Genomic DNA, 18,255 nt, shown 5'->3' on the forward strand with positions numbered 1-18,255 from the left:
GCGTGACTGAGGGTGGTATCGCAACCTCCCGATCCGCCCTGCTCTGTACATGATGGAGCGGCGCCCCAACTCCCCAATCGGCCCTGCTCTGAGCCCCACCAAGGGCTGCACCTAGGGACTGGGCCTGCCCTCTGCCACCCGGGAGCAGGCCTAAGCCAGCAGGTCCTTATCTCCCAAGGGGTCCCAGACTGCAAGAGGGCACAGGCCGGGCTGGGGGATCCCTCTCCCCTCCCGAGTGCACAAATTTTTGTGCACCGGGCCTCTAGTATCTTATAAGAGGCAAACCACACAGAAGAAACTAATGTACATTCCTGCTTTGACTATTGTCCCTCCTGTTACCCAATATTGCTGACTCTGGTGACCATGGCATACTCAAGGAAGGGGAGGCTTCCCTTAAGAGGAGTGATTTTCAAGGAGTAATAGAGAGTGATTCCAAGCCCAGCAGTGTGCACAAGCTCAGAACCTGGTGGCTTGTCATGCCTTGTTGCACTCAAAATCTCTGGCCAGAGAGCCACTTTGGGGGGTAAATTAGGGGTGACTGCTAGCATAATGAACGGCTTCTAAACATTAAGTTTAAATTAGAACTTGATTTAAAAAATGAAACATTCACAACTTTTTTAGGAATATGGTGCATCACTGCATCTCCATTCCTATGTAGTCTTGTGCATGGTTTGAAAAATGATCCTGATCAATAAAATAATTGCCTCCTAATTTGTATAGCCTCTGTTTTAAATTTTTACCTCTATCCCTACTCTCTAAATTTAATTTTACTGCTTGCTTTTAACACAGATTTAAAGAAAATACAAATGTTTTCAGTTGCAGGTTCCCCTAGGGGTCTGGTGGCCAAATCCTCATGAAAGTAAATTGCCAGGACTAGGTAGATTACATTCATTCTAAATTTCAACATTGTCCTTTTTTTTTCTTAAATAAAATTTGGGCATATAGGTAACAATGCTTAGTATTTTCCAATAACAGCTTTTGTTGCATTGCTCCCTGTTCTATATTAGTATCTCCCCTCGCCCCCCCAGCTTGGTTAAACATACTGTTTGGACAGTTCAGCTTTTTTTCTTTCCCCAAATTTCATGGTTCTGTGGTTAGTTTAAAAGTATAATGTTATGATATTTGATGAAGTTATGTAGAGTGAGAAAGTTACTTGGGAGTTTTGAAAGCCAGGAAGCTTATGTGCCTAGCTGCTTGCTATTGGGGGCTTTTTAGAAGATGAAAGTGATTATTGTTTAAAAATTTATCTTATAGAGAATGGAATTGAAATTGTTTTAGTGGTGAATCTATTTAAGTGACTCAACAGGTAGCATTTTTAGTAAATACATTAGATTTTAAGCCTCACTTCTTATAGTAAACTCTTTGGAGCCATTCCTGATATTATTCACTAATGAGTGATAGTTGAAATATTGATTCTTCCTGCTATTAGAGACTTCTGTGGTAGGTACAGTTATATGCAGCCATGGACCTGACAGTCTATTGGTGATTTATCAGATGATTATAGGTAACCTTTGAACTTATAGGATAGGGACTGATTCAAACAATTCATACAGAAGGTATGATGGGATAAGACATGTTTTATCACAACATTCTAGACTTGTTTATATTTTCCTTAGTTTATATTTTATACAGGCTTACCATTTTTTAAAAATGAAAGTGAGTATCTAACCTAAGAAAAGACAAACATGCAAATTGACCATACCTTTGCTATGCCTTAAGCCATGCCCACTAGCCAATCAGGGCGACTATATGCAAATTAACCCAACCATGATGGCAGCCGACAGCTACGGAGCTGAAGCGAGCAGGAGGCTTGGTTGCTCCAGTGATGGAGGAAGCCAAGCTTCCCGGCCAGCTCTGAGCTCCACTGAAGGCAACAAAGTTTCAATTATAGAAGATAAATAAACCCCAGATACCTGCTTTCAGCCGGCCGTGGCCATGGAGCTGGAGCGAGCAGGAGCCGGCTCTGAGTTCCACTGAAGGCAACAAAGTTTCAATTATAGAAGGTAAATAAATCCAAGAATAAAAAGAAAAAAGAAAAAAAAGGAGAGCCTGGGAGCTTCCATTGCCGGTGGTGTTGGCCAGCTTGAAAACGGCCCTCAGCCCCTCACCCATACTGGCCAGGCACCCTAGTGGGGACTCCCCACCCTAAAGGGGGTGTGACCAGCCTGCAAACAGCCATTTGTAGGGCTCAGCCACAAGCCAAGCTGACGGCTGCCAGTACAGCGGTGGTGGTAGGAGCCTCCTCAGCAGCACTAAGGATGTCCAACTGCAGCTTAGGCCTGCTCCCCGCTGGCAAGTGGACATCCCCTGAGGGCTCCCGGGCTGCCAGAGGGATGTCTGACTGCCAGCTTAGGCCCAATTCCCCAAGGAGCGAGCCTAAACCAGCAGGTGGTCATCCCCCAAGGGGTCCCAGACTGCGAGAGGGCACAGACCAGGCTGAGGAACCCCCCTGAGTGCACAAATTTTTGTGCACCAGGCCTCTAATATTTAATAAAAATTTTAGCCAAATATACCAATGGGGGAAATATTTGTTGTGGAGTAAAAAGAAAAGGAAAAGATACGTTTCTAGAATTTCAAAATACATTAAAAATAGGCCTATTATAAACTTCCTTAATATTCCCATAATGAATAGATTTTATAGGAACAGAAGTTTTTACCTACTGTATTTATAGTGAATTCTAATCTGTTCAAATTCAGGATGAATAAAACATACCTTAACACCTTCAGATGTTTTAAATGGTTGCGATCAGAAACGGTTTTAATGTATGAAAATATAATTTTATCTCAAGATACTTGAATGAAATATAAATAGAAAAACTGGAAATGTTCAGCCCATTCCCAGGGTAGTAATTACCTTGTTATACTGGAGAGGTTGTTGATGTCTCTAGAAAGTCTCACTTAAATTGATGAAGCGGATGGATGGATGGATGGATGGTAAGGGGAGTTGCTTTATCTAAGATTCTATTTAAAAAAAACCAAAGATCTGCATTAATGTAGATTGCTTTGTTATACACTAAAGCTTATTTATTTTAAAAGCTTCATAATATTGATGACAAAAAGGCTATTTGCCCTTTGGAAATAGCCACTTTCAGCTTGATTCTAGTTGGAATTTTTAAGGTGTCTTTCAATAGGTCTTAATTATGAAGGGAACTTCATTATCTTTAACATGGAAGCTTTTGGTGGCAAACGTAATTCAAAGTAATGGATATTGTAACAGTTTTGACATTGAGATATATTTACTTCTTACAATTTGAATATGGATGATAATCTCATGGTGGGATTTTATTCAAACAAAATAAGATTCCTCCATGAGAAGCTTAAAATCCCCACAAAAAATAATTATGCTCTTTGAGAGATAGAATCAAAACTTCCCTTCTCATAGTTTCTAATCTTTTAATCATAGTAAGAAATTATTAAGGGGAAATGAGTGAAAAAGAAGCAAGCCATTTCCAGGGGATTGGTGAATTTTGGATCTCGAAGTAAAGGGAGTCAGTTTCCATACTGGAGAAATTTTTTTCAAGTTTCTCTCTTCAATTTCAAATTACCTCAAGCAAAACAGTATCTTTTAACCAGTTAATTGTTAACTTTTTTTATTATTATTCTTAGAGAAATGGGAGGTATATTACAGCTTTTTTTGTATGAATGGATAAAAATTATGGTACTTATAAGTTCCAGATTTATTAGAATTTTAAGTTTCTTATACACCTAACTTATTATGATATTAAAATTTTGTATCAGTTAATATTCAGTTGTATTTTTTCATAATTTTGAGTTACAACATCACTGTATTCTTTCTTTCTCTGTTAGATACACACAAGTCCATGTTTTTATCAGTCTTCTGAAAAGAGCCAGCTCTTACCATTGAAGACAAATCTATGGCACTGGTTGAACCCTGGAGATAGTTTTTCTTTGTTTGTTGACAAATACATTTTCCGTGTTTTCTCTACGTATTCTGAAACAGAATTGGAATGTACTTTAAGGTAAGATTGCCTGATGAAATGACATTAGGTAATGGTATTTGTAACCTAATTCCTCAGCCATCCGCAATTGCCTCAGGAGAAACTATTCTAGTATTAAACTGTATTGGCGATATAGGAGTTACATGGTGTGTGTGTGTGTGTGTGTGTGTGTGTGTGTGTGTGTTTCCAGAAAACATTTGGAAATTCATGCCTCAGCAGTGATTGTTTTCATATGTGGTGTCTTTTACCATTGTGTTCAGAATGTATTTTCCATCTAACAGTAACCAGGATAGTTCATTTGAAACTCACTATATTTTCTTAATCTTTTTGTTCACTTTAAAGTTTTTATTTTATTATGTTTGTTGTTGAAAGTATTACAGATGTCCCTCCTTTTTCTTTATTAAGATATTAATCTTTGACTTAGACTAAAGTTGCATAACTTTTATTTCTTATAAAAATAACAGAAAATATAGAATAGGGAAACTGAGGAAATGAGGAATTATAATAAACATCTGGTGTAAAATTAAATTATATAATACACAAACTGGACCTATAAAAGTAGAATTATATACTTACTTCAAAAATCAGAAAAATGCTGTACATTTCTATTTTAAGCAAATTATGGCCATTGCCTGATAACTCATATACATTATTATATGTCAATTTTAATTTTTATGTCTATTCAAATTAGCTTGCCCCCTAGGTGTGAAAGATCAATGTTGTGCCTTCAGTCAGATTGTGAATTTTAAATTGTTTTGGTATTGATAAAACTGAAAATAGAACCCACTTTAAGAACACTCTATTTTTTCAGGCTATTATGAAGAGTATTATCTTGTATGTTATTGCTATCAAGCCAAATGTGTTGAAAGAGGTAGTAAATATTTTTTATATGTTTTGGTAATTATGTGCTTAATTTAGGGTAACCAAATTAATTGTGTTTTTATATTAAAAATTAAATGTTCTGGTTTTAGTCTGCTCTTGTAAAATTTCCTTCAGGGTGTTGATTTCACTTAGCTTTTTTTCCATTTGTGATTTGGAGTTTTCAAATATTCCCATCTATATATATAAAAGGGTGATATGCAAAGTGTCCCCTTGGGAGTTTGACCAGGAGACCGGGAGTTCAATCGCTCGCTATGATGTGCACTGACTACCAGGGGGCAGCATGAAATGAAGTAAGGCCCTGGCTGGCAGCTGGGGAAGGAAGGCCCGGGCCAGCAGCCAGAGGCCCCGATTGGCCCTGATCGCAGGCCAGACCTAGGGACCCTACCTGTGCAGGAATTTTGTGCACCGGGCCTCTAGTGATGATATAATGATTTCTGATGTGCAATAATGATTTTCATTTTTTTTTTACTTTGGTCCCTATTATGTAGTAACAATAGTTGAAAGACCATTTGCTTAAAGATAAGTTAACTATAATTTCTATTTTTAATTAAAAATATTTATCACATATGCATCATTCAATATATGATTGAAAGCATATAGCCCTCCCTTTTGAGCATTTTGGCAATATTTGATTCATTTCAGAATGTTTTTGATTTCATTGGTTAAACATTTAACATTTGAACAGGCAGAATAAAGATGAACCTAAAATACTGAATACTTTCTCAAAAGGGGCTATGTCCAGAAGCAACCATAGACAGTATGTAAACAGACATCCATGGCTATGTTTCAGTAGCACTTTATTTACAAAAACAGGTAGCAGGTTGGATTTGGACTAAGTGCTGTAGGTTGCTGATTCCTGTATTAGAGTAAAAGCTAAGTTGCTTAAAAAATGATCTCCAAATGCAGTGCTTAAACAAGATAGAACATTTTTTTCTGTCACACAATGGTCCAGAGTTATAGGCATGCTCTCCTTCATAATATAATTCCTGTTCTCCAGCTAAGGGAGAAACTCTGTTATCCCCAATATATATCTTTTAAATTAGTTTCATTGTTGGTGTTGCCAGTTGGTAAGGTAAGAAGGAAATGAGGAAGAGAATCCAGGACAGTGTCTTGCACATATCATTTCCATTTACACCCCTAGTTCCCCAAATTAGGCTCATGGCTATACAGAGTTGCAAGGAAAGCTGAAAAATGTCTTCAGCTAGGTGGACAGACATTTGTACAGATGCTTACTGACCAGTGCCATTCCAACTTTGCTGTCTGTTATGCCAGTAACATCTACTTAGTCTCTGATGTTTAATGCTAACCACAGGGCCTGCGCAATTCTAGAATCCTGTCATCTCCATTGATACTACGGAGCCCTGTTTTTTGGCAGCCTCCCCTACCACCAAAACTGACCTGTAGAGGCAGCTACCATTGAGCTACTCAGCACTGTCTCACTAGTGTGTACCTTATTGCTTAGTGTTTTGGGTCCTTCCAGGGAACATAGCCAGCTGGTGGATTCTCTAGTCTTATGTAAGAAATCCATTTCAGCATGCCTCTTTGGGATAGCATTCAACTGTCTGTATTAGTCCCACTCCTGCACCCCTAGCCCCTGGAAGCCACTGACCTGATTTCTGTCCCTATAGCTTTACCTCTTCAGAATGTCATATAAATAGCTCGTTTGACTTAGCAAAATTCTTTGAGATGCATTCATGTTTTGTACATACCAGCATTTCCTTCCTTTTTATTTCTGAGTAGCATTTCTATTTCCATTTTCAAATTTTCAAAAAGATAAATTTGTTGGATCATCTCTATGCATACATAAGTGATAATGATGCAACAACTTTGGATGATCTTATCACATTTGCAGCAAGTAGGAAGTAATTGGTCTGCTAGTATGTTCCACAGGTGATCATGTGTCGGAACATTTAGCTTTCAGTCAGGCTGCATGTTTGGGGAGATTTCACAAGTGGCTGTACTGGCCAGAATCCCAGTAACAGTTATAGGATTTTATTTATTTTTTCTCCAAGGGCCTAACTAACCTAGCTGATATATTTGCAATTTGCATTTTCTCTTTGGATTCTGCATGGTGATCTTAACTTTTATGGACTATCTGGACAAATACTAAATAAGTAAGTAGCTCTTAAGCCTTGAGAGAGATGACTGATCCCCATCTGATAAATAGTTGTGGTTTTTAGGCCCAGGGTTTGGAAAGATAAATGTATTTTATGGTGATCCTGTGGTCAGAAGACAAAGAACATGTTCTAGTTTAAATATTTTATTCTATTATAGTATAATCTGCTTTTTTGTTCTTCTAAGTCTGAGAAAAGTATCATAACTCATTATTTAGATGTACTTGGGAGACTTACATTTATAATAACAAATAATAGCAGTTTTAAATTCAAATGATAGATAAATGATTTTGATTTTATTTTCTAGAAATAGTCAAATGCTTGATGAAGATGAAATATTGAACGAAACACCAGAATCATCCTTGGTTAATTTGCCTGATGAGCCTACTGGTGCCCCACAGCTGGAAGGAAGCACAGGAATAGCAACGACCCAGACTTCTACCACAAATAGTGTGGTGAGAAATTTAAGATCTCATCCATTTATAACCTGTCCCTTAAATTATTTTGAGGAGAGAAAAGACAACTGAAATTAGGCACAACACTTCACCTAGTAGAGATCATGAATGTCTTTGAGAAATTTGACAATTCAGTTAATAATTGCAGATGGGTATTTTTATGGTAGCTTTCTACAAAGTAAAAAAATTTACAACTTCATTAAGGGAGCATGCTTATTTTTGGTAATTAATAAGATAGGTGATTTTTTAGTCTTTCGCAGGTGAATGCTCAGGCATCAGTAAGCAGCAGTCCAACCCCGCCCAGAGGAAGAGAATCCTTCCAGCGTGGATGTTAACAGATCTGGGTGATCAAAACCTCCCAGCTCCAGTGACCAGTGGAAGTAGGTTTTGTTTCAAGCAAACATTAAGCAGTATTTGAAAGTTTTTATGAACAAATGAAGAGGTGAATAACATAGCTTAACATTTTTTTAGATGTGTACATGAAATCTAATTTAAAACACTAGCTATTATGCTATTTATCAAACATCCTGTTAATTATTTTTTGATTTAGCATGTGCTAGACTTACCATATTAACAGATTTTAAACAAACTTGTGCTGTCATGTCTAAGATAAAAGGCCAGCACAGTAAGGGCTTTATAAATTAATATAATTTTTAAAAAGTGCTAGGCACATGATGTTATGTGCTGGAGGATTTAAGAAGAGGTGACCTCTGTCCTAGTATAGCTTACTGTCCAGGCAGATATTACAATGATTTATGTCATCTGCTGGGTATTCCCATTGATTTAAGATTATTAAAAACGCTTCTGCATTGTCTTATTTAGTCAACATTTTGTTTGCAACTTTTCAGTCATCTCACGTTCAGTTTCTTATCACTGCTTGTTTTCTTCATTTTCCTTTTATTCTCATCTAGTGACTTTCTGTTGGAAATTGGAAATTATAAATGATGTAGAGCTTTTGATTTTATGTTCCTCTGAGTAGGTATTTTTGTTCTAATAGACAATTAATTTGGTCTGATAGGCTATTTTCTTTGAATAGGCAGTTAATTCAAGCCCTAAATTCTGTTTTCCCCTGTGTAGACAGCAGTTACAGTCTGCTTAGTTCTCTCAGCTTCTAGCTGCTGCTTTTTCTCTGGGTTCCAGGGCTTCCCCCAGGCCATGTAGTGAGCTATGGGTTGATTCTATGCATTGATTTTGGTTCTCTGTGAGTTTCTTTCTTCTAGGATTTTATCCCTAGCTTTCTACCTGCTCCACAAGCCTCTAACTCTGTCCTATGAACAGGTAAGCCAGCAAGGCTACAGCTTTCTAATACCTGTGAATTGGGAGATGCTCTCAGGAAAGAGCCAAAGTTTACAAACCTCACAGGTTGTAGTGAGTTTTCCAAGCTTAGATTCTTCTCTACTTTTGCCTTTTGGTCACTCTCCAGTATCTTCAGATAGTGGCTTTTATATATTTTGTCCAAAATGTTTAATGGTTTTGTTTGGGATGATTAGTTCTTGCAAGCTACTCTTACATTTTACCATGAACATTATCTTTTATAAAATAACTAGAGGCCCAGTGCACAAAAATTTGTGCACTCAGGGCTGGGGGGTTCCTCAGCCCGGCCTGTGCCCTCTCGCAGTCTGGGACCCCTCGAGGGATGACCACCTGCTGGCTTAGGCCTGCTCCCCGGGGGATTGGGCCTAAGATGGCAATCAGACATCCCTTTGGCAGCCGGCAGCCCTCGGGGGATGTCCACTTGCCAGCGGGGAGCAGGCCTAAGCTGCAGTTGGACATCCTTAGCGCTGCTGAGGAGGCAGGAGAGGCTCCCACCACCACCGCTGTACTGGCAGCCATCAGCCTGGCTTCTGGCTGGGCAGAGCTCTCCCATGTGGGAGCACTCTGACCACCAGAGGGCAGCTCCTTGCATTGAGTGTCTGCCCCCTGGTGGTCAGTGTGTGTCATAGTGACCAGTCATTCCCAGTCTTTCTGCTGTTAGGGTCAGTTTGTATATTACCCTTTTACTATATAGGATAGAGGCCTGGTGCACAGGTGGGGGCCAGCTGGTTTGCCCTGAAGGGTGTCCCGGATCAGGGTGGGGGTCCCGCTGGGGTGCCTGGCCAGCCTGGATGAGGGGATGATGGCTGTTTGCAGCTGGACACACCCCCTTCAGGGTGGGGGTCCCCACTGGGGTGCCTGGCCAGTCTGGGTGAGGGGCTGAGGGCCGTTTTCAGGCTGGCCAGAGACTGAAGTTCCCAGCCTCTCCTTTTTTTCTTTATTCTGAGATTTATTTGCCTTCTATAATTGAAACATTGTTGCTATCACTGGCACTCCCAGCTCTAAGGCCACGGCAGGCTGAAAGCAGGTATCTGGGGTTTGTTTAGCTTCTATAATTGAAACATTATTGCTTCCGGAGCTCAGAGCCAGGCCGCAGCAGGTGGGGAACCTTGGCTTCCTCCATCACTGGAGCAAGCAAGCCTCATGTTCGCTTCAGCTGGGTGGCTGCCAGCCACCATCTCTGTTGGCAGTTAATTTGCATATCACCCTGATTAGCCAATGGGAAGCGTAGCAGAGGTACGGTTAATTACCCTTTTTGTCTTTTATTAGATTAGATAGCACAATTGTATATTTATTTTAGTTGATATTACTACTCTTACTATTTTTAATATTCAGCATAGTGGTCACAGAAATCTTCTAAAGTTTTTGATAAAGTATGCTGTGGATAGCATAATGCTAGTTTGGATTGTAGGAGGATCAAAAAATGATAATGCAATAATTAATAAATAATAATCCTATATAATAAAGAGTTAATATTGTAATTAGACCGAACAGCAGAATGACTGTCTGGACGACCTCCAGGACGATCTTCTGGACGAAGCCAGGGCTGCAAGGACCGAGCCCCTTGCACGAATTTCGTCCATCGGGCCTCTAGTACAATAATAAACTCTGTTTTTGTACTCACAACTGTAAACCTACTTTTGCCCTATCCTGTATTTATTTTATTTCCAGCAATATTGCTAAATGATCTAATTAATTATAATAGTTTTTTTTAGCCTCTTGGATTTTCCAGCTGTGTAATCATATTTATAGAATATGACATTTTGGCTCTTTTTTAACAAAAATTATGTTTATTGTTGTAAGTATTACAGATATCCCTCTTTTCCCCCCATTGACCTCCTCAATTCCACAACCACCCCAACCTAGGCCTTCATTGCAATTTTCTGTGTGCATGGGTTATGCATATAAGTTTTTTGGTTCATCTCTTCCCACTCCACTCACCTTCCCTCTGAGATTCATCAGTCTGTTTCATGCTTCTATGACACTTCTGGCTCTTTTGATCTACCTACTGCTTCTTAAATTTTTCTGACCTTATTTCATATGCTAGAACCTGTACATTTTAAATAAAAATGGGTAAAATTGGTACCTGTTTCTTATTCTGATTTTAATAGGAAATCTATTAGTTTTTAAGCATTTAATAGGATTGGGATTGATCCTGGTACTCTTATGTTTAGGATGTGTGTTCCCCCGCCCCCCCCACCCCCCCAGGAATAATTGTTGAAATCTCTGGACATTTTTTTAGTATAGACAGTCTTGCATTTTTATATGTTAATGTAATTAATGATATTGGTAGATTTCTTAATGTTGTATCATGCTGTGTTCCTGGAATAAGTTCAGTTTATCATAATGGCTTATTATTTTTATACTCTTAGATTAGATTTGCTAACATTTAGTTTAGAACATTTGTATCTATACTCACAAGTATGGTTTGTATTTTTTTCCCACGTGTGCCAACTATGTTAGATTTTGGTGGTAGAGCTTTATCGGTATTGTATTAAATGAACTAGAAGCTTTTCTATATATGCTCAAGGACAGTTTGAGTAACAGAAATATCTGTTTCTTTTTTTTGAAATTTGATTTTAGAAAGAGGAAGGGAGAGGGAGAGAGAGATAGAAGCATCAATGATGAGAGAGAGGAAGGGAGAGAGAAAGAAGAAAATAAAATTGACCTGTTGCTCACCCATCTATGCATTCATTGGTTGACTCTTGTATGTACCCTGACTAGGGATCGAATCTACAATATTGACATATAGGAATGATGCTCTGACAACTGAGCTACCCGGCCAGGGCTAAATATAGATATTTTTAAATTTAGAATTTTATATACATTTTAGGGCCCATTGCATGAATTCGTGCACCAGTGGGGTCCCTTGGCCTGGCCTGTGGGATCGGGCTGAAACCAGCTTTCCAACATTCCCTGAGGTGTCCCGGATTGCGAGAAAGCGCCGGCCAGGCCGAGGGGCCCCATCAGTGCACGACTGGGGCTGGAGAGGGACGCGGGAAGTTGGCCAGCTGGGGAGGGACCACGAGAGGGCTCTAGGGCGTGTCCAGCCCATCTTGCTCAGTCCTGATTGGCCGGACCCCAGCAGCAAGCTAACCTACCGGTCAGAGTGTCTGCCTTCTGGTGATCATTGCACATCATAGGGAGTGGTTGAGCAGCCTTAGCATATCATTAGCATATTATGCTTTCATTGGTTGAATGGCCGACTGGCCAACCAGACACTTAGCATATTAGGCTTTTATTATGTAATATTGCCACTTACAATGTGATACACTGTCATTTGGGAAGAAGCTGTGTCTTATTTAATTTGCATTTTTTAGTTTTTAGCATAGTAAACAATACCATAGTTGGCTATTTTCCTTGGTTTGACTAATTCATAACTGTTATAGCACTTGATCATTTGTTTCACCAATCTGTACGGTTCTATTTAGTCTTATTTCTGACAGTTTCTAAAATGATGTGGAATGTCTCCTAATTTAGATTCAAAACAATATTTAAATAATTATGTAAAGTTTAAAGTTATTAGTTTATCCATAAGTTTCCTTTAGTAAATGCATTATTTTTGTTGGTTCGGGTGATTTTCCTGTTTAGTAATATGAATAATAGATATTCTATTAGTATTTTTCCTCTGAATTTAATGGAGTTGTTTTTTCAGGTTACTTGACTATCCTTTAGAATAGCTCTGAGCAAATTATAACTCCTGTGCCAAATCCAATCCACTGCCTGTTTTTGTAAATAAAGTTTTATTGGAATATAGCCAAGCCCATGAATGTATGTATTCTCTATGGTTGCTTTCACACTACAAAGGCAGAGTTAGGTAGCTGTGACAGATGCTATATGGGCCACAGAGCTTAAAATATTCAATTTCTGACTTTTTACAGAAAAAGTTTGCTAACCCTTACATTACAACATTAGAATAGAGATTTACGGATTGCCTTACATACCTATATCCAGGCTCTCAAGGGAATCTTTGGACAAATTCTGTTTATGTTCACAAGTCATGTAGTTAGCATATTGAGGCACAGTTCTAGGTACTGGAGACACAAGGGGGAAACAGTGAACAAGGCACATATAGTCTCTGTCCTCGTGAAGCTATCTTTCAAGTGTAGAGGAAATAGACAACTAACCATGAAATATGTAAATATTTCTTAAAATATGTAAATCTTTCTTCCTTTCTGATGAGGTAATTCACGAATTTGTTAACAAAATATTATTCTGACATAAGTTTCCTAGTTGTAGTGAATCTTGGGAAGTATAACATGGGATTTAGTGTTCATTGTTATTTTCTTCTTCGGTGAAATTTGCAGAGGTCACTCTCCCTTTTGGGTTGTTTGGTTTCTTAATCTGTAAGGTAACCTAAATTGAATTCCTCACTGTGGCTATTGGGACTCAATAAATATATATAAAATTCATGTCAGATTTTTTTGTTAGAGAAATTCAATGCTAAAATTAAAAAAAAAAGATAGCTAACATATTTCAGGTACTCTCCTAGATAGTTTACATATCTTACCTCATTTACTCCTCTTAATAATGCCATGAGCTATTTATTTTAATTTCCTTTTTCCAGATGATGAAAGCTTTGTTGAGAGAGGTGAGGTGAAATAGTTAAGGATGGAGTCTGTCCTCATTAGCATCTTAACCTTGCTGACTCCAGGGCTGCCCTCTTGGCTATTGTTTGCTTAATACTTTTTGAGATTTGCAAACAAATGTTTTCAAGTTGACATCACCATAATGGAACTTTAATTTTACTAGCTTGCTTGCTTGCTTTCTTTCTTTCTTTCTTTCTTTCTTGTTACTGTTCTGTTTTTTTTGTGTTTTGGGGGGGCATTGATTATTGACATTGGAAGATATAGGAGATAATTTTCTCCTCCTTTTTCTTTGTGTATGTGTTCTTATGTGTGTTTAAGATAATGTAAACCAGAAAAGTGGAAGAGAAGGAATCTGCAAAAATAAAACCCAAGAAAACATAGCACAGCAAGGAAGAAAGCGATTGATTTCACCAGGAAGCTCACAAAGTACATCTGCAGAGCAAGACACAGGAAAAAAGTGCAGAAATGCTGATCAGGAAGAGTCTGTCATTTCATCCAAGGTGATTTAAAAAAATAATTATCTGATTGTTTTCTTAATCAAATATTCTAGATAGCAATTAATTATATGTTGTATGCAGCAAGGAAAAAACAAAATTGCTTTTTATTAATGAGTTTATGAAGTTTACAAAAAGAAAAATTAGCTCATATTTTGCTGACTTGCTGACACTAACCTTTAATATAGTATTTGCATTGTAGGAAACAAGGTTATTTAGAAATTTTCAGACTGGGGAAAAGATAAAGACCACCTGACTGTGGTTATTGGAACCTCCATTATTAAAAACTGGCCTCTTCTTATTATATTGGTTATTCTCAAATGGCATGTAACCACTTTTTCCTTTTCTTTATTTATTTATTTTTGTTTGTTAATCCTCACCTGAGGATATTTTTCCATTGATTTTTAGAGAGAGTGGAAGGGAAAGGGAGAAACAGAGAGAGAAATGTTGGTGTGAGAGAGATGCACCCATTGGTTGCCTCCCACACATGCCCCGACCAGGGCCCAGGATCCAGCCTGCAACTGAGGTACATGCCCTTGACTGGAATCTAACCCAGGACCGTTCAGTCTGAGGGCCAACACTTTATTCACTGAGCCAAACCGGCAAACCACCTTTTTCTTGATGAGTATTCAGAGAACAACTAATGGGCTAATTCTTACTAGCCTGTTGCAGGATTACTTCTGGGCTAACTGTTAGTATATATAAACCTTCTCTTTCAGTTTCTGCTAACTTTCTAAAATAGTTTGGATGACTTATGCATTCTTTAGCACTGAGTACTTAAAGAAAATTGGGCCTATATTGGATGCATATAACAGGGGAGAAAAAAAGATATCCCTGGGGCAGAAAGGTCAGGTATTCTTCCTCTTGGTAAAGGGATGGCTTCAGATGCAGTTTTCATGATCCTGTAGACCTACAGCTGAACTCTGTGGTCCTCATCTTTTTAGTCTCCACAAGAGCCAAAGGAGTAGGATTGGTTTTAGGACAGTGTGCACTGGAGTGATTGAAAGGCCAGTAGCCTTCCCGAGGGTCAGGTCTTTTGTAATGCTCCCCTCACTTCTGCCTCCTCTCCACCAGAGCAGATTCAACTTCTCACTGGATCCTTCTTTCAACTAGAGAGGTGGGGTCTAATAACTATAGCCCAAACCCCTTGCTTGCTTTTGGAGTCAAGTTTAAGAAGTGAAAACAAAGTGTTTTCTGACTCATTGTATTGCCCATAAAAGCTTATAAGGTAAAACTTATTTACTTTGAGACCTAACATGCTTTACTATCTGGACATATTATTTTGACTGCCTTTATTTTCCAAGAAGAGAAGTTTATTATTTTCAGAATAAAATCTATAGTATACGTGTGTACAACTTTCACAAACACCTTCTTAACTGATAGATTTTAGAGAGGAGCAGTAAACAGGGCCAAAATATTTGAGGTATTTGTGAGATTTTGATGACATCAAGGTAGTATTCAGCCAGGTCCCAGGAATGCCTGAGCTCTCCTTGGCCAATTTTGTTTCCTTATCTTAGGGTTTCTGAGGGAGAGTCAGCTCTCATAGCACAGGAGAAACAGGGCTCAAGGTTTCAGTACCTTTTCATAACCTTTTATGCAGGGCTTTCTGATAAAGCTGGGCCAGAAATGAGGACTTAAACTGAGACCCAAGAAGACCTTTCTAAGCCCCACCCTCCATCCCCACCTAGTTTCACTCTTAACTGGCTTGCAGCTGGTCCTGAAGGGATATCTGCAGTGCAGGAGCAGGTGAGAGGGAAAATTACAAAAGAGTGAAAACAGGAGGTTGGGGCTGCCTATTTATACTGTAATGGCATGAGATTACCAGTTATATGGGACTAAGAACAGTTTGGCCAGGCCTGCAGAGTAGACTTGAGTCAGTTCACTTGGGAAGAATCAGTCACATTTTCCTGGGAAAGAGAAAGAAAGGAGGTGGAGAGAAGGGGCAGAAATCACCTTCCCTCACTGGGCCCTACTCCTGAGATTCTGATTCAGTTCTGTGCACATCAGTGTTATTTTAAATAAACATTTTCAATTTTAATGTGTACACAAGATTGAGAGCTACTGATGTGCCATCATTCAACACCTTGGAGGTAACTGGGCCCAAGAGCACATTGCTAGAGACCTTGGGCTCAAACATAGGTCTTTTCATTTTGGGTACAATGGATTTCTCTACCATACATATGAGACTGTCTGCAAGAGTTTTGTGGCTCTATAACTTCTGACAATGCAGCGAATTGCTCTGAAATAGTTCATTTTTTATCAGTTTCCTTATGTCACCCCTTACCAGGTATGTAATTATCTAATTGGGGAGTGAAATGAGGATGCTTGAATTTATGAACTTTAACAGAAATAATGGTATGTCCTGTACACAGTCTAATTAGGACTGGGTTGTAAATGACAGAAGGAAGCCTAACTGATTCAACATAAGCAAAATGAAGTGTATCAGCTGTCTATTGCTGAGAAACAAGCTACCCCAGCACTTAGTTGCTTAGCAGAACAATGATTTATTATATCTTACAATTCTGTGGATTAGTTCAGCTCAGCTAGGCAGTTCTTTTATGACACAATTTTGGTGTCAGCTTGACTGTATTCAGCTGGGAGCTCAGCTGAGGCTAAAGCATCCATGGTGGCTTCACTCTCAGGAATGGTGCCCCAGCAAGGATTGATGGAATGACTGGGGGCTGGCTGGGCCTCCCTCTTTCCACTTAACTATTAAGTAGTCTAAACTGAGAATCTGTGCCTGACAGTGAAAGAAGCTTTCAGGTCTCTGAAGGCCTGGAACTGGTACATGATCATTCTGCAGCATTCTTTTGGTCAGAAGAAATTACCACTTAGATTCAGGGGCAGGGGATTAGACTCCACTTGGTGAGATTATTGGCAGCCATCTTTGATGACTGAATCTCACACAAAGATATAGGAATAATTCAATTTCCAAAATGGAAAGAAAAACAGCAGGAACTATAGATCATAGGGACCAGCCAGAGACTTGATCAAACCAGGTTGGTCTATGGTTTTCTTATTTTTGCTTCTTGAATTATTCTTCACTGCTATTGACAGGCTTTATTCACATGGTCTACAACATGGTCATAGGTAGCTTTAGGCTCATGCCATCCAATTTTTTAAGTTAAGAGAAAAAAATCCACAAGAGTCTTGTTTCTGTGGTTGCTTTAGTGTTAAATTCTAGGAACTTGGATAATGGAATCTCCATTTTGACCATTCATAATGGTCAGAAAGATGAGGCAGTATTACCCCTTTCTCAGTCATTTGATAATGAATTTAGGAAAGAGGTCTAGGAAGAAATGAACGATATACATTATACTTTAAAAAAAATACTGTAGTTAGATTTGGATAAATTCAGAGGGCAGGAAAACAACTGGTAGTTTACTTAGGATGGTTGAGATCAACCTAACAAATGAGGAGACTGGAAATGGTTGGGAACATTGGGGTACACCCTAGGCAGGGGCAGGAAAGACTAAGTTAACCTCTTTTGAAGGAGATATTTGAGTTAGGTGTTGAAAGATGGCTGGCTTTTTAGCAAGTTGGTTTGATAAGGAGGAGTAATGTCAGTGAAAGGCATCGTTGCTGAGCAGAAGTGCAGATGCAGGAAAGTGTGTGGTCCATTGATGTCTTTCACACTGCAGTGTCTTGTGTGTGTGTGCATGGATGTGTGTGTGGATATGCATGGGCAAGAGCTGAGGAGGAAGCTACAGAACAAATCAGGGTGAAAGCCAGATTAAGTAAGAAATCAGGACTGTATTTTATGGCTTCAGATAGTTTTGGAAGTGTTTTGAGTGAGAGTTATGTGGTTAGGAGTGTGTAGCAGTGATATGTAAGATGGAGGCGGGACCAGCCTAAGAACCTGCCACAGGCGGCCACAGGGAGTGAAAGCCTGGACTGGAATGGTGCCACTGGGACCAGAGAGAAGTAGAGAAATGTGAGAGACATTTTGGAGATAGAATGTGAACAAACCTGATGACTAACAGAATATCGAGGAAGAGATTGAAAATGTTCTTAACAGAGCAGTAGACATGGCAGTTGGGGAAGAGATGGGAGGACTTCCTTGGTTTGAGGCAGTGGTGATGAATCTGTGAAAGCCGTCTAATAGAAATGAAAGTCTGTCCCATAGGAGAGAAAAAAATCAGAGCTAAAGAGTTCTGTTATGCCATATTATTTGAGAGCAACTTGCAAATACACCTGTATTTCATTCAGAGCAAATGGAGTATATGTGGAGGTGGATGCTTTGGTGATAAGAGCCATTTCTAGATATACTTCCTGCTCTGTCCTCTCTATGCAGCTTCCCTCTGTGATAATAGTTGCTGAAACAAATAAGCTGGCTGTTAAGTATCTCATTTCTCTATAGGTAGATGCCTGCTGTGGAGTCTTAACTCATTTTTCTTTAGGGAAATGGCAGGGGAGATAAAGCCTATAATGCTTACTTACACAGCTAT

At 39.0% G+C, this 18,255-nt stretch overlaps 1 protein-coding gene across 2 annotated transcripts in view; it reads left to right on the top strand.

Moving 5' to 3' along the window:
* APLF (aprataxin and PNKP like factor) overlaps positions 1-18,255 on the top strand; it is a 65,015-nt gene that overhangs the window by 20,966 nt on the left and 25,794 nt on the right. For both annotated transcript variants that reach the window (XM_070429374.1, XM_070429375.1), the window contains exons 3-6: positions 3,808-3,980; positions 7,263-7,410; positions 7,661-7,790; positions 13,632-13,813. In XM_070429374.1, coding sequence (XP_070285475.1) covers positions 3,808-3,980; positions 7,263-7,410; positions 7,661-7,790; positions 13,632-13,813 — 633 coding nt within the window. The remainder of the gene's footprint in view (positions 1-3,807; positions 3,981-7,262; positions 7,411-7,660; positions 7,791-13,631; positions 13,814-18,255) is intronic.

This window comes from Myotis yumanensis, unplaced genomic scaffold (genome assembly GCF_028538775.1).
Source record: "Myotis yumanensis isolate MYYU_CA2020_CCGP unplaced genomic scaffold, mMyoYum1.0.hap1 SCAF_11, whole genome shotgun sequence".
In the NCBI taxonomy this organism is placed as follows: domain Eukaryota; kingdom Metazoa; phylum Chordata; class Mammalia; order Chiroptera; family Vespertilionidae; genus Myotis; species Myotis yumanensis.